Source organism: Agelaius phoeniceus, chromosome 1, assembly GCF_051311805.1.
Source record: "Agelaius phoeniceus isolate bAgePho1 chromosome 1, bAgePho1.hap1, whole genome shotgun sequence".
Lineage (NCBI taxonomy): Eukaryota > Metazoa > Chordata > Aves > Passeriformes > Icteridae > Agelaius > Agelaius phoeniceus.
The window spans coordinates 56822358-56838931 of NC_135265.1; the positions used below are offsets into that span (position 1 = coordinate 56822358).

Consider the following 16574-nt stretch of genomic DNA (forward strand, 5'->3'; position numbering starts at 1 on the left):
TTTCCCAGCATTTTTCAAACTGCTCAGCGAGCCTGTCATGAAAAACAAAATTAATTTCTGAGTAGAAAGTCAGGGCCTCTAGAACATAACTGACAGTTTTAAAGGTTTAAAACCTTTAAAATTAATTTTGGTTTTACTTAGTCTAGAAGGAATAGAGCATTGTGTGCCTTTTGCTTAAGCTTATATTTGCATTAAAATGAAGGCATGATTTACTTCTCATCCCTGAACCAAATTACAAAAAGATTTTCTGTTAAAACAAAGTTTCTGGCTGGTGTTGAAAAACAATAGCTGTGTACAACAGGAAGAGACAATTACGATGTGCATGACATACAGTCACCAGTGGTCTTGGGATACTCTTTTTAGTAAGAGAACAACAGATAGGAATGAGCAAGACATCCCAGTTCCTAGATATTTGCACTTGGGTTTTGCACTGCTGGCTGTAAAACAAGGGGTGGGTGCCTTGGTGGAAGATCCTTGACTGTGGAGATTCTCCCAGAGAGAGGGAAGAGGCATTTGCCATCATTCCATAACACTTGTCTGCTTTCCCTTGACATGCATCATGACACTTGTGGAATTATTATTTGGTAGGTCTTGGTGTTGATGGCATAGGGTACAGAAGTACCTTGTTTTCTGTGCTTTTTTTTTGGTTTTTGTTTTTGTTTTTTTTTTTTTACTCAAACAATTTACTGTACTAGAAACTAGTATGGAAACAGAGTAATTGCATATTCCACTTCCTTCAAACAAAGCCCACATGCTGTGCCATGTGAAGGCTGTCATGTCAGAGCTAGGTATATAAAATAAGAGGTGCTTAGAGGTCCTAGAGGTGCTAAATACTCACAGCTCAGCACTTTTGAAATAGCGTGCAGTCTGAAATATGTGAACACTCCCTAGATGCTCTGAACATAGAAACCCTGCTGAAATCACAGAGCACAACCATACATGGCTTAAAATTTAAGCTTTAGAAGGCTGGCAAAATATTTGTGTACTTCTGTATTCCATGACTGCTCTTATGTTAAAAAGTCTCAGATCTTTACATTAAAAAAATGTTCTTTTTTCTCCTCCTTCACTTCAGGTAATATAGGTGTAAAGAGTTTCAGCTCATCGGATCTGACTGATGTAAACTAAATTTGGGTATTATGTGCAGTCAATATACCACAGTGAGGCCTTTGACTCACAGGAAGAAGTTGGTTTTTAACTGGGGGGTGTGTTTTATCGTGTTTATACATTTCTATATTGATGGTAAAAAGAGAGGAATTATTTCAATAACCTGCAGATCCTTTGCTTTTTTTTTTTTTTTCAATTTCTGGAGCAGGAACAGCATGCTTCTAGGAGCACTAAATAGGAAGGATGACCTACTTTAGTTTAAAACCACAGGCGAACTGAACCTACTTTTTCAAACCTCAGTCCAGCAAGCAATCCCATTAAAACGTGGTCTTGAAATCTTAATGTGCCTTTTATACAAAATTGCTGTGCTAGGAAGAGGTGAAGAAAGCTTTCATCTGACACTGGGCAAAGTCCCTCCATACGGACAAGTAAGCCCTCTCTCAGGGCCATTTGCGGGGTAACAAGGAAAGGCAATGTTGTTTTCTGTAGCGTAATGTCTTCAGGTTTTTCCTAACTTTTTTTTTTTTCAGTTTCTGTTGAATCAGTTAAATTCTGGAGGAAGAAAGTTTATTACCTTATCCTGCACCATTCTGAACCCTGTAGTGCTGGCAATAATACCTGTCCTGAGCAGCTTGACTTCTTCCATCTCTTCTCACTATGGACTTCCCAGGAACTTGCCATACTGACACAACTACCTACATGTCTATTGCTATATTTTCTTTTACTCAGTGTCTTGTCAGCAGATTTAAGTGTTTTAGAAAATACCTGAAGTAATGTGATTGCAGCACTGTCTTCAGGATACCTAAGAAGGTGTCAGTGTGATCTCTGAAGGCTGTATGTCTGGAAATTAAAGCGGACTATGGTTCTGAGGTCACTGTTAGTGTCTGTGTCAGGGATGGGATTCAGAGCTCTGTACAGCAAAGGGCATTTACTGAATTTCTTATTTGAAGGTGAATTGGATTTCTGCTACTGGTGTAGGTACACGATGCTACCGAGGCAGATTTGCAGATCAAAAAAGGTTGTTTGCAGTCATTTTGGAGTAAATCTGTTCACATTACTGCAATACAATGGGGCTGGGGGGAGTAGGCAGTCTTACTGAAAAACTGCAAACTGCCAAAGATTTTTGAACCATCTTGCTGACTGTTCTAATGCTGTCACTGTTTTGTTCAAGTGTGAATCAGACTTACTCATTTTAAGCCACATTGCTGCAGATATCACCTAGCACAGCTGGCTTGTGATTCAATGAAACGTGCTGCATTAGTGCATTTACCTATAAATTCTATCTATTTATTCTACCTCAGAGGTACCGTTTGTATCTTCAAACTATGTGCTGCAAGCACAAAATGGGAAGTACTTGCTGAATCTTGAGAGTTGGAAGATGCAACACTCACTTTGCCAGCTTTTCATCTGAAAGAGGCGAAGAAAACAAATGCAATTGATGTAAAAATACCTGTCAGTATTATCTCCATGTGTGTTACAAAAAATATTGCCTTTATACTGTATAATATACTGTACTTTTTAAACATTTTAAACATATAATATTGCATATAAAGCATGATGCTGAACCTCCTGGAAATCAGTCTAAATTGTTGAAAATACTAACTGTATTTTCAGATTTGCAAGAAATGGAATTTGTGATGGAAATCAAGATCTCACTGTTAGAAAGGATGCTATAGATGGTATAACAAGTCTGTGGTGTATGTGCCTTCACGCTTGTCACTTTGCTGCAGCTCCTTCTGGCAGGGCCAGCTTGCAAACACTTCTTACAAAACAGAAATGGCAGCCCCTCTGCTGAAGGATGATCTCCCTGAGCTATGGTTTATTTATGGTTTATGGTATTTTACAAGATTTGCTTCCAGCCAAGTGGAAGAAGTGGCACACAAGTGATAGGAGGTTCATTCTAAGTGACACACTTAAATGTCTGCAGAGTTGTTTCAACATTGGATTCCCAGCCTTTTCTGTGGTTTCCAAAGTTTTCAATTTCCTTCAGCATAAATCAGACAAAGGTTGTGTACTGAAAACAGTGGTTACAACGGTACCTGTTGCATAACTCTGCTCCTGTGTTGGGGTCCCACTCTCCAAAAGTGTTTGGAGCACTGTGCTACGCAAGCACACAAAGTTAACAACCTGACTGATACATAAAAGTACCCTTCGTTCTTGTGTGTGGCTTGAAAATATCTTTTGAAATTTGAAATTTTATGGTACATTTGATCTTTAATAATGGCAGTGATTTAATGTTCTACTAAAAGGCCATTATTGAGGTGGAGTGTCTATGTACCTAGAGGAACAGTCTGGGTTTTTGTTACTGAGCAATACTACTATTTTTAGGTAAGAAAAGTTGCCTTTAGCAGCTTCCCAGTCTAGAGTTTCTTGATGGAGATGCTAATTTCCTAGAGAGAGAGCTCCAGGAACACAGCCTTTAAATATTGATGAAAACCAGGAGCTGTACCATCTCTGAAAAGAGACAGGCAAAGATGAAATTCAACATAAAAATACACTTAGCATCTTAGAACTCCAGGCTGCTCTGGGTCTGTGTGGGGTCAGGGCAGCTCACTGCCCATGTTCAGCTGTAAATACTGAGCACGCCAACACGTCGGTGCCATGCAAGGGCTGCAGGTGGTCTAACACAGGTGACCCTCCCGCTCCTCATGCCTTCAGCCCCACCGCCAGGATGTTGTGATGAGAGAAGCTGCTCTGGCTCCCAGGCAAGAGGTGAAGAGTTTCTGAATGCCTCGGACACTTACGACCAGAACCTTCCCCGTGCAGGGTAGGTGCCTTTCCCCTAGGCAGCCACACAGACCGATGGGTTGGCAGCAGCATCGCTCCTGCCGTGGCTGTTGGAGGAGCGGGAGGCACGGCCGCGCTCCCGCGGCCACACACAGACCTCACTCACACGCGCCCGTCCCCGCTCGGCCCGGCCGCCGGGTCCGCCCCGCCGGCGCTGGGAGCTCCCAGGGGCGGGGGAGCTGCTCCCCAGCGCGCCCGCCCCCGCTGCCGCCGCCGCCCGGGGCTGGACGCCGAGGCATGAAGAGGAACCTCCCCGGCGGGCGGGCTGAGGCGGGTTCGGGCCCTCTGCGGCTGCGGACCGGCCGCCCCATGCGGGCTCTGTCCCCCGCGGTCGCTCGCCGCCGCTGCCGCCCGCGCCGGGATGGAGGCGCAGGGCAGCCGCCGGCGGCACCTCCCCGTCCTGCTGCTCTGGGGTAAGTGGCTGGCGGGGCTGGCCGGGGGCGTCCCGGCAGCATGCGGTGGGGCTCGCCGCTACCGCCCCAGGACTGCTGCAGCGGGACCGGCTGGGCATCCTCGCGTGTGCGCGGTCCTCGAGGGCAGTGCTTCAAGCCGGGGCGTGGGGCTGAAGTTCGGGGAAGGTGGGAGCGCCCCCGCTGTGGCTAGAGCATCGCTTTGGGAGGGGGTCTCCGGGCGTCCCTTGCCGGCGTGTCGGGACGCAGCGGGGATCGCTTTCCCTCCGGGGCTCTCCATTCCGAGCACAGCGGCGGCTTCGCAGTGGGAGCATTCCGGGCGCGCAGCGGGGCCGGGCGCAGCGTCAGGGCCGCTGGTCCCCTTCAGCATCGCGCCGACATCGCCGAGGGGAGTCCTCGAACAGGGCGTCCAGGCCCCAGGGAAAACGATTTCAAACTTCTCGCCTTAGTCAGGCTTTTCGTCTTGGATCCCACTTGGGTTTTGGGGAGGTGTGTTTGGTTGTTGGAGAAGGTTTTTTTCTGCAGACTGAAGGACTCGTTCTGTTAGAGTAGTTGAGTTCCAAGCACGTAGTTATCAAGTGCAGGTATCCTTCAGATCTTTCTCTTAGAGTGCCTCGGCTGCTAGAAAAACTATTTTATTGCTCCTTGTCAGGTAGATTGTTTTGGGGCTCTCAGATCTAATGTCTTGCAGTCATCTAAAGTTGCCAGAAGTCGGCTCTGATCATCTTCACTCAACACTAAACTAAGAGATACAGTTGATTCCCTGTGAGTCACACTAAAGGAACAAAAATTCAGGCCTGGTACCTTTAGAAGATGTATTTGAGGACTTCAGGACTTCGTCTGCTATTTTAGACCCCTTCCAAAGTACAAAGCTGGTAAACACTGCATGTATTTCTATGAAAAAACCCACAAACAAATAGACAGTATTGACAGTGTTCACTAGCATCATCCTTAGCTGGTCTGTCAAAAGGATGACATGTCACATGCACAAGTTTCTGATTCTCTGTGGCTTGAGGACTTCTAAAATCTTACCTTAGTTGCTCAGATTTCTGTTACTCCTCAGCTGAAAAGGAATAAAGAGATGGCCAACACTTGTCTTGATATGTGAAAAATGTATGCAATCTTGAACTTAGGGAACTAGGCAATAATCTTTTTGTATGGGGAGACTTTTTGATGTTATGGTGTTTTTTGCAAAGCAGAATTACCCACTGGAGATATATTTTCAGAGATTTACTAGAGTGAAGGACAGTGTCCCTGTGGCTCAGGAAGCTACAGAAGGACATTTTTCACCAGAGAGGCACAGATAAATCAATTGTGCTAGATATTTTTAACTGTGCTAGTTCCATTCCTAATAGAATAACACACACACACAATATTTTAAGAATATCTGTTAACTGATAATACATTACTTTTGCTTGAAATTGGAAGGGTAGATATAATCAAGGACTAATGAAATGAGACTGATTTCCTAGTGGAAAAACCTTAAGAGTTCTAGGATGTGAAATCAAGGGTTTTTAATAAGAACACCCTAAAGTGGTAGAAAACTAAATTTCTTTTTTGGGAATACAAATACAGTTTTAAGACTAGTTATTTAGGAAGAAATTTTACTTTAATTGAATGATCATTCATAATGGCTTCTCTTGATTAAGGAGAGAGCTGTGACCTCTGCCATTTAGGTGAAACCACCATTCCTCAGTGTTGAGCTCACTGAAGGCAGTGGAAAGCCTGTCTGGGTGGGGTGTTGGACTGTTCTGTAACCTCAGGCAACTACTTTCTGTATCTTTCTGCCTAGGATTCTTGACACATTATCTCTATGCATAACTACTTGTGGTGTTGTCCATCCTTAGTGAGGATGGCAAAAAATGCAGTGATTGTAGGAGAAGTTGGATTTGCTGAGTGTGGAGGGGAAACAATGCATCAGCTGAGGTACTTGGTACACAGGCATGCCATCAGTTCTATGAAGTGCAATGGCATCCAGAATGGGGCAGAGCTGGAAACACCAGCTGTCAGGTGAAATCTCTGATTTGCTCAGCAGAGCTGTAGATACTTAGAAGACACCTACTAACCTAAGAAATAATCTAAGAAATAGTGTTGTATTTACCATCATAACCAAACTCTCTTACTATACTTCTATGTATGGAAACTAGGTAAGAAGAAATGTAAGGGCTTGACCAGGACTTTTAGCAAAGTGGTTTTTTTTACACAGGTCATTGTTTTGGAATCCCTGCCCAAACGTTTCTCCTTCATTCTTTATGTAAAACCTGCATTTCAGTAGTACTATTTGTATTTTGTTGCCGCAGGCCTCCAGCTGGGTAATAATTAGCATTGACTCCATGATTCGAGAAGGCTGATCAATCACTTTATTCTACTATATCATACTATATCATCTTATACTATACTAATTAAGAAACTCGTAACCCTTGCAGACAGTCTGGTACAGCTTTGACCTACTTGGTCTATCCATCCAAACACCATCACCAGTGGCTGATTAAGAAATCACCCTTTTGTAAACAATCTCCATAACACATTCCACACGTGCACAACAGGTGCAGCACATGGAGGTACAAATTGTTTCTCATTCTTTTCTCCGATCTTCTCACAGCCTTCCCCAGGAAAATGCCTGGGGCAGTCTGTTGCTCACTGAGGTCAGAGAGCTGCTGTCACAGTATTTGAGTTAAAAGATGCTACCAGAGTAAAGCTGGGTATTTTTTAAATTCTATAGTAATCTTTCTCAATATATTTGTATAAACCCATATCAAGAGAGATGGTGTGGCCCTTATCTAGAGCAGTTCTTGTATGCAGATTTCAAAGATAGTAGGTTTTTGCATTTCATAATGCTGTTTTCACAGAGGTTAGCCAAGTTTAGTGCTTTGGTCACAGGTGAGCAGCTGGACAGTTGGAAACAGCCTGGTCCCAATTACATTTTTACTTTCTGTTTTAAAGACTATACCTCATCTGCAAACAATAATGAAAAAGCTGTGTATAAAAGTCCAAATTCTCTAAGGTCCTGAGCTCCCCTTGTGTGAAACACGGCATATGTAAGTCCTAAAGAGTTCGGATTCCAATGATGGAAAAAAATTATCCAACAGGAAACAATTTTAGCAGGTTAAAGTTTGAAAACCAAATCAAGGGTTTTTTTCCCATTATTTTCTTATGGATATCATGCTGTTCTGCAGCTGCAAAGGGTGGAACAAAGAAACGGAATACCATTGTAGGAGTTCTGAATTTAATAGACTGAGGCAAGTGTGTGTGGGTAAAACAAATAAACCTTTGCAAAACAGAACGTCTTATTCTGAGACCAACCACAGAGTTCTAACTAAAACACTTCTCTACCAAAATGATGCTTCATATTCTAAAGATGTGATTTTCCACACTAGGCAAGCAGGAAGACAGGCAGCAGACCCCACCAACATCCATCCTGAAAGCCAAGCATCTGGTGCAAATGCAGCCTGTGTTTCAATTTGCTGTTGGATCCAGGCATTCTTCCCACCACCCTTCACCCTGTTTGTGTCTCCTAATTCTTTTATTTGGGCAGGTGTTGATCCTTTCCTAAGATCTACATGTGCAACAAGGGACAGGTTCACACCAGTTCCTTTGAGAGGGTGAATGGCAGGACTGTCCCTGTGATGTCAAATGGACTGCAGGTGGTAGCACAGAGCATTGAATGCTATCTCCAGCTCCAGCTTGGTCCCAGGCCTCAGGAGGAATGGCACTCCATTTTTGAAGGTAACTCCAGGCTTTTAAACCCTGATTTACTGCAATGAGATCCAATCCTGGAGACCATTTAGCTAATGTAAACTCTTGCTCCTAAATTAGTAAGATCTTGCTATCTACATCCTCATTAAGGTTTTAAATACCTTTGGCGTCTCAGGACTTTGCCTGTAGGTTTGTTTTGCCTATGAGGCAAATCACAAGAGACTATGAAGTGAAGATTGACTTCTACACTGAGATAGGCAGGTACTGCTATAGGTGCAGATATACACAAACTGCATGATTTGAAGGAAAGGGTCTTGAGCTGAGCTCAACAGGAGCTATGGGAGGTTTTGCCAGTTGAGTTGTGTTTAAGCATTGCACCACCAGTAGTTTTTTGTACCATTTGTGTTTCAGTTTCTCCCACCTGTCTACTGGTCACTGAGATGATTCATGGCTTGAGTTGCAGATGAATCAGTTTCCAGTTTGCCTTACCAAGGAAAAAAATGCAATGAGTTGTCTCTTACAAAACACCATTTGCTCCCATCTGTGTCTTGGCTATTGAAATTACTACTTGAGAGACGCTTGAAGAAAGCAAACTGTGCTTTCATTTGGGGCTCAGAGAGATTAATTTTCACAAGTATAATGAAACCTGTTTTAATTCACACCCTTTTAGTTTAGTAAAAGCTGTTACATGAACCATTTTATTTTGGAACAGAAATTTAGAAGTGTATTATTTTGTGTTTTATGGAAACAGCCTGTATTTTTTCTAAAATAAGAATCTCTTCACAGCCAGGCTTTCATTGAAATAAACTGGAAAATATAAATGGAAAAAAATCACATTATTTTAATGTGAATATATATGTAGAGCAACCTGAAAGCTGCTTGAAGGACTCTTATGTGAAAATGTGCAAGTAGTAGGAAAGAAAGGGGTAGCAAAGTGGAATAGGAAAAAGGTGCCCTTTCAGAAGTTTTTAGTCTTAATCTCCCTTCATATGTTGGCTTCCTTGAAACCAGTCTGAAAAGAGGAGACAGCTTTTTTCCTTGCTAAAAACCTCAAAAGAAAATGCAGTGGCACTGTTAGAAATGGTTCAAAGGGTGGAGGGGATTCCTTGTTCTCTTCAAAGCAGCTTCACATGATCTACCATATTGTCTTGGATGAGTGGCATGCCTGCATAACAGCCCTTGGCCTCAGTTTTGTCTCCAGGAATTCAGAATTTTGCCTGTATGGAGACAGATTGATGGCCTTCTGCAGATGGGGTGTCACTTGCTCCCCTATGATCTGAGCCAGAGGGACTCACCTGAACAGGAAGATGTGGTTGGTGCTGCTGAGACCATAGCAGAGCACCAGGCTGATGAAAGCACATCTTGTTTGCATCTAACCAGGTTAAGCTGGGTGAGCAAAGGACTGTACTGAAGCACTTGGCCCTACAATAAAGCATCTGTCTTAAGATTTTCACACTCTAATAAATGTGACTAATTTGCCTTTATTTTGCAGAGCATTATATGTGGTCAGTGTCAGAATAAGTAGTGTAATTAACATTACCCTGTAATGACTGTCACTTACTGTGTGAAATAATTTTGTTTCCAAAAGTCACAAGTGACAGATCACTTTTGCATCCTTTTGTGTCCAGAGAGATTCATCCTAGAGACTCTAATAGTTATAAAATATTATTTCATTGTTGTTATTGTGTCAAAATACATAGTTTGAGGTTTGACAGGGAGTGCAGCCTTTTTTCGGGTGGGCCTCCTGCCTTCAGCAGAAAGGGGAAGAAATTTCACAGCTGTAAAATGTTGTGAAGCGATGGGGCGATACTGGAACAGGAAATGGAGCCTTATAGAACTCATTCAAGTGGTCATCAATAGGACACAAAGTTCAGGTTTCTTCTGAGACTTCAGCACTTGGACTTAAGCTTTGATCTGTAATCTTCTCTCTTGTTCACGCTCTGTGACTGGAGAGTGTCCTCAGGGCTGTTTACCTGATGTGGCCAGGTAAAGGCCACGCGGCCGCTTGCAGTCGGTGTTGTCTGAGGAGCTGTGGCTGTCTCTGGGCTACCCAGGCACACATTCTGCAGCTTTGGGGTGGAGGTGGCCTTTGCTTGAAGGGGATCTCAGCCTTCACACCAGGGTTTTGCTGTCTGGTAGCCACAGGGAGGTGTGGAACAGATTTTCTCTTTATGCTTGTTTTTGGCAAGCGACTGCAAGTGTAATGCTGTCTCTCCACATCTCTTGAGTTCGTGAGCTGTTCCAGCTTTACTCCTTAAGGATCTCCATGTACCAAGAACATAACTAGTCCAATTTAATATTAAAAGAGGTTTCTTTAAATGTATTTAGCCATGTGTATTGTAAACTAACACTGAAACACTGTGTAGTGTAAACTAATGCTGATAAAGCATTAAGCTTATGTTTTCAAGAGAAACAGGAAAAATGAATTTTTCTTTTTCAGTGAAGAGATGCTTAAAACCTTTATTTCCATGGGGTTGTCAATTGTCATTCATTATGTGTGAAATTGCCTCTATTCCTCTTTTATTTTAGCTAGCACATCAATATTTAGTTTTATTATAAGCTATGTCTGTATTTCACACAAAGTCAGAGTTTACTGTATCATGTTAAAAAATAATGTAAATCTCTTACTTTTGACAGTGGACCTAGGTAAATTTGCATTCAGGAATGGTAACCTTTGCAATTAGTAAATGTGGCTGCTGAACATAATTGCAGGGCTACGTTTGGGGTGGGAATTTTTTACCATGAAACACTTAGTGATGCACGATGAAGTAGAGATAATATTGCTGGAATAGCCATCGGTCCAGTTTCTATTTAACTGGCTCCAGTATAAACCAGAAACAGCAAAAAAGTCTGAGCATTGCAAAGTAAAAAAAGAAAATTAAGCTCCTCAAAATACTTGTTTTCTTTCTGTACTTCAAGATTTTTTTGGAAAGAAATGTTAGTGCGTTTTTCTTGGATTTAAATATTTTTAAAAATTGGGAGAGGAATCTCTCTCTGTGAAGTAATGTGACATCATAGACTTCTTATTTTTAATGAGTTTTAGTTAAGGTGGGTTCTAACTCTTCTTTGTCTTACCTTCCTAATGGAGCAGTACAAAATGAGTGGAATGTGTACTGCAAGACCATAAGGATGCTTGTTGCTATATGGCTCATGCTGTTCCATGCCAAATATGCCTGTGCAGTATTTAGGTTTTATTTTCCTCCCAGCTACTTCATACCTTATCATGCAGTGATTCAGAAAACAAAAACTTAACAAAGCACAAAAAAGTGTCAGTAGGAACAATGTAAAATAAACATCTCTTGTAGGAAATGGGGGATTCTTGAAGTCTTTAAATGTACACTGGAAATCTTTATGAAGAGTATCTGTCTTGAAGTAGATGTTCTAGGCTTAGTCTATAAATTATTGTAAGACCTTCTTCACCTTGTTCTACAAAAGATCTGGAAGATGTGAGGGATTCCTTCTGGTGTCAGAGTGTACCACTCCACAGCTGTATAAATAAATTAAGCTCTTTGTAACTTCATGAGTAAAAGTATTGTTGACACATTTGCAAAACTAGAGGGAAGGGAGTACTCATGTATTCTCCTTTCTAGTTATTTCTTGCATGATTTCAAAATCCTTAGGAGGATTTCCCTCAGGCTTTAGGTGAAAAAGTTTGTCTGTCATATGGGAGCAAAGCGAAAGAAAATCTCAACCTTAGAACATCTCTAAGACTGTGAAGGTAGGCAGATTTAGGTAAACTGTTTCAGAGGCCCACTGATAGTGTCAGAGCTAAGCAAACCCTGATCTATAGGTGAATATAGAGAATAACCAATATTGTTTAGTTGAATATGTTGTTGGCCAAGGCCGAGCCCATCAGTGGCAGTGGGAACACTTCTGGGATTACAAAGTTATGATTGGGAAAAAAACTGCTGCAGAACAGCAGATAAAAGCGTGGAGTGAGAACATGTGAGGGAAGCAACTCTGGGGAGTGCAAAAGGAGGGGGAGGAGGTATTGCAGGAGCCAGAGCTGAAGTTCCCCTGCAACCTGTGCTGAAGACCAGGGTCAGGCAGCTGTGCCCCTGCAGCCCATGGAGGATCACACGGTAGCAGACATCCACCTACAACCCCTGGAGGCCCCATTCCCAAAGGAGGCTGTGACCTTGTGGGAAGTTTGCAGGCTCCTGGCAGGACCTGAGACCCAGCAGAAGGACCCACCCTGGAGCAGCTCGTTAAGAACTGCAGCCTGTTGGGACGACTCATGTTGGAGAAGTTTGTGGAGGATTGTCTCCTGTGGAAGGGATACAGCACTGGGGAAGGGAAAGAGTATGAGGAGTTGTCCTGAGGAGGGAGGAGTGACAGAGACAATGCGTGATGAACTGGCTGCTGCCCTCATTTCCCATCCCGCTGCACTGCTCCAGGAGGAGGTAGAGAAATTAGAAGTGAAATTATGCTTGGGAAAAAGAGAGAGGTAGGGGGAAGGTATTTCAAGGATTGATTTTTATTTCTCATTAACATACTCTGATTTTAATTGGCAGTAGTTAAATTTATTTTACCCTGTTGGGTTTCTTGCCCATGATGGTAGCTGTTAAATGATTTCTTCCTGTCCTTGACCCATGAGCATTTAATTATATTTTGTCTCCTCCTGTCCAGCTGAGGAGGGCTGTAATAGAGTGGCTTGATAGGCACCCGGTGGAATGATTTACTCCAGTAGATTGGCCTAAGTAATTTCCTATGTCAGAATCTGCTGCTTTGCAGTTTCCTATATACCTGTATACACCTATGAAAAATTACGATGTAGAGGGATCATGCTGCCATGCAAGGATCTGTTTTCAGTGTTTATTCCTTGGAGCGAGGGTTTTGTTGTGAAAAGCCACTCACACCTACTATGAGCAGGTACATGTGCAGCAGTATAAGTAGACATGTGAAGCTCAGAAATTTTGTTAGTGTTTCATTGTTCTTAGGAGTTCTTCATGGCAGCATGTAATTTAAAAGATTCTGTGATCATGTAGGTGAGTATCCAGAGCTCTGGAACCCTGGTAGTCAAGCTAGACTGCTGAAGAGAAATAGCCTACATTTGGATGGTTAGGCCAACTTAATTTTTCATAGTTGGCATAGAATTGAAAGAAAACATGACTTCACTGGAATCATGTTGGATGTAATGCCTCAACATGGTAACATGTAACAGCATTAGGAATCTGTGAGAGGAGTACATGCAGCATCAAGACAAGGGGGATGTGCAGGGTGGGAATTTTTGTCATCTGGTCAGAAAAGGAAAAAATAATTTTCCCAGGCCTTCTATGATTGTAGTATGTTGATTTAAATATTCTGCCTGTCAAGGGAAGAAGGAACTTAAAATGTCTTCAAGTATCCCATGGTTTTAAACACTTCCTCAGGAGGGAGTGTGCAGTGACCCTTGTCTGTGAAATCTTCATGGGTCATTTCCCCTTCCCAAAGTTATTAAAAAAAAAAAAAAAGGTTGTTTCTTTCTTTAAATAACTTTCTTCCCAAAGTTATTAAAAAAAAAAAAAAGTGGACTTCTCTTTCAGGCTACCTCACTGGAGCAAACTGAAGTCTATTGGCCTTGAGGGACTGGTGTTTCACACTCTTTCACAGGTGGTTAGGTATGGAATAAAGTCTATATTGTGCTGACTTTTTTTCCTTATTATAGGGAAACCTTAAATCACATCACATTTTCTTCTTTGTTTTCCTGCCTTTTTGACTAATGATAGGCATCTGGATTGCAATAATGAGCAGCCATTAGATCAAATATGTGCATCCAGGTGATCACGTGATACAATGTCAAACTGTGTTCCTGGATGCAGATGACTAACTTCAGGGGCTGTCACAGAGAGATGACGTTCTTCAGTTGCTTTGGTCACATTTTCTGAGAGGAGATAGTGGTGAAATGGGTACTGGCACCAGACTGCTGCTGGCTCACACTGTAGTTATGACTGATGGCTGATTTCTGCTTGTGACCTTAGACAGACTTCTTACTAGCTCTGTCATTATTTCCACAGCTCATGTAAAATGGAGACCTCAGTACCTCACAAGGCTGTAGTTAACCTGAAGAAGTAGAGATGTTTAGGGGGTGAAAAAAAGATTTTCCACTTCCATTTGTGAGAAGTGTATTTACCTGTAGTCATAAATCATGAAGAGCTATGGTTTCATTGTTCTAGATGTTACACACTTACGTGGCAACTACTGTATGCTGAGACTTAGAAGACCAGGTCTTGCCAGCAGAGGTTAGATGAAACCAGGAGCACAAAGCCTTTGGCAGGCCCATAGATACATGGTGAATAACAGTCTTTGCCTTATGTCCAAAGGTGACAAACACAGAAGTTAATTCAGTGGATTTGGGTTTATTGGGAATGTTGTGCTTGCCTCTGCTGGCTGTAGGCACCTCCTGATGTGTGTAATCATGTGGAGCTCTCTTCCTTCCACCTAATATCATAGAATAACCTGAATTGGAAGGGACTCACAAGAATCATTGAAGCCCAACTCCTGGCCTTCCACACGACAGCCCCAAGAATCACACCATGTGCCTGAAGGTATTGTCCAAATGCTTTTTGAACTCCTTTAGGCTTGGTACTGTGACCACTCCCTGGAGGAGCCTGTTTCAGTGCACATCCTCTAGGTAAAGAACCTTTTCGTAATAACCAGCCTAAACCTTCCCTAACACAGCTTCAGGTCATTCTCTCAGGTCCTGTCACTGGGCACCTCAGAAAAGACATCAGTGCCAGGCCTTCCGCTTCCACTTACGAGGAAGTTGTAGACCACAATGAGGTCTCTCCTCAGTCTCCTCCTCGCTGAACAAGCCAAGTGACCTAAGCAGCTCCTTGTATGGCTTCCCCCTTTCACCATCTGGACTTCAGTGAAGCCTTTGACACTGATTCCTATAACATGCTCCTGGAGAAGCTGGCACCCCACAGCTTGGACAGGTGCAGTCTTTGCTGGGTTAAGAACTGGCTGGATGTCTGGGCCAAGAGAGATGTGGTGAACGGTGTTGCAGCCAGTTGGTGTCTGGCTCTAGTGGGATTCCCCAGGGATCAGTGTTTCACCCAGTTTAATAGCTTTATTGATGATCTGGATGAGGGGATCAACTCTACACTTAGTGAATTTATGGATGATGCTGAGTTGGATGCAAATGTCAATCTGCTGGAGGATAGAAAGCCTCTGCAGAGGGATCTGGACAGGCTGGATCAATAGGTCTGAGGTGCAACAAGGCCAAGTGCCAGGTCCTACACTTTGGCCACAACAATCTCATGCAGAGCTGCAGGGTGGGGGCAGAGAGGTTGGAAACCTGTCTGGTGGAAAAGGACCTGGGGATGCTGGTCAGCAGCTGGACATGAGCCAGGCCATTCCATGGCCGAGAAGGCCAATGGAATCCTGGCCTATATTGGAAGTAGTGTGACCAGCAGGAGTAGGGAATTGATTCTCTCCTTGTATCTCCTCGCTGTTGAGGCCACACCTTGAGTGCTGTGTGAGTTTTGGGCCTCTCACTTCAAGAAGGACATTGAAGTGCTAGAATGAGTCCAGGGAACGGCAGGACTCATTCTAGCACTGAGCAGGAGCTGATGAAGGGTATAGAGGACTCCTGTGAGGAGTGGCTGAAGGAGCTGGAGTGTTTAGCCTGGAGAAGGGGAGGCTCAGGGGAGCCCTTATCACTCTCCACAACTGTCTGAAAGGAGGGTGTAGCCAGAGGGGGTTGGTCCCTTCTCCCAGGCAACTAGTGACAGGATGAGAGGACAGAGTCTTCAGCTGCACCAGGGAGGTTTAGGTTAGAATTTCTGGATGTTAGGAAGATTTTTTCACAGAAAGTGTGATTTGATATTGGAATGGGCTGCTCAGGGTGTCACTGTCCCTGGAAGAGTTTAGGGAAAGATTGGATGTAGCACTTACTGCTCTGGTGTAGTTGACAAGGTCATAGGTTGGACACAATAATCTCTGAGATCTTTTCCAATCTAGCTGATTCTGTGATCTTTTCAGCCCTCCTTTGGATGCTTTCTAATAGCTTAATGTATTTTTTATGTTGCGGTGCCCAAAGCTACACATAGGACTTGAGGTGAGGTCACAGCAGCACAGAGTAGAGTGGGACAATCACCCCCAGGACCGGCTGATGATGCTGTGCTTGTTGCTAAATGTCATCTTTAAACTGTTTCTAATGCCACAGATTTCTTTTTAGTCTAAAAACAAATGTACTCCTCTTACCCTTTCTCAGTTTTGCTTTCTGGAAGGATAGATCTCGAGTCAAGGATCACATTTGTGTATTCTGCTTTTGTAAAAGTGTGAAAGAAGTTTACTTCAAGCAATTGCTTCTGCTCTTGGAGTATTTAGTGTATTCACTGTCTGAAAGTCAGTGGCTATAAAAAAAGTATTTTGCATTTCAGTTACATACTGTTTCATTAAAAACGTAATGGGACAGAAAAGGCTTGAAGAAAACATTGTTACATTTCAGGTTGAGTCATGCAATTTCCAGCACAATACAGATCTTAGTGTACAGCTGAGAAATCCCTTCACAAGTTAGTTATTGAACTGGTATGTTTAATTTAATTATTTATTTGATAAATTATTAATTATTAATAAAGAAAAAAATTATTA

At 42.9% G+C, this 16574-nt stretch overlaps 1 protein-coding gene across 6 annotated transcripts in view; it reads left to right on the top strand.

Annotated features, from left to right (window-relative positions):
- The first annotated feature begins 3750 nt into the window (after window positions 1–3750).
- RAMP3 (receptor activity modifying protein 3) overlaps window positions 3751–16574 on the top strand; it is a 147159-nt gene continuing 134335 nt past the window's right edge. For 3 of the 6 annotated variants that reach the window (XR_013182594.1, XM_077179426.1, XM_077179429.1), the window contains exon 1: window positions 3904–4304. Coding sequence is in view for 5 of the 6 variants with exons in the window: in XM_077179426.1 (XP_077035541.1) it covers window positions 4253–4304 (52 nt within the window). In the remaining variant the exon portion in view is untranslated. Of the gene's footprint in view, window positions 3872–3899; window positions 4305–16574 lie in introns of those variants that run through there. The other 3 variants (XM_077179420.1, XM_077179423.1, XM_077179415.1) reach the window with 3 other exon arrangements.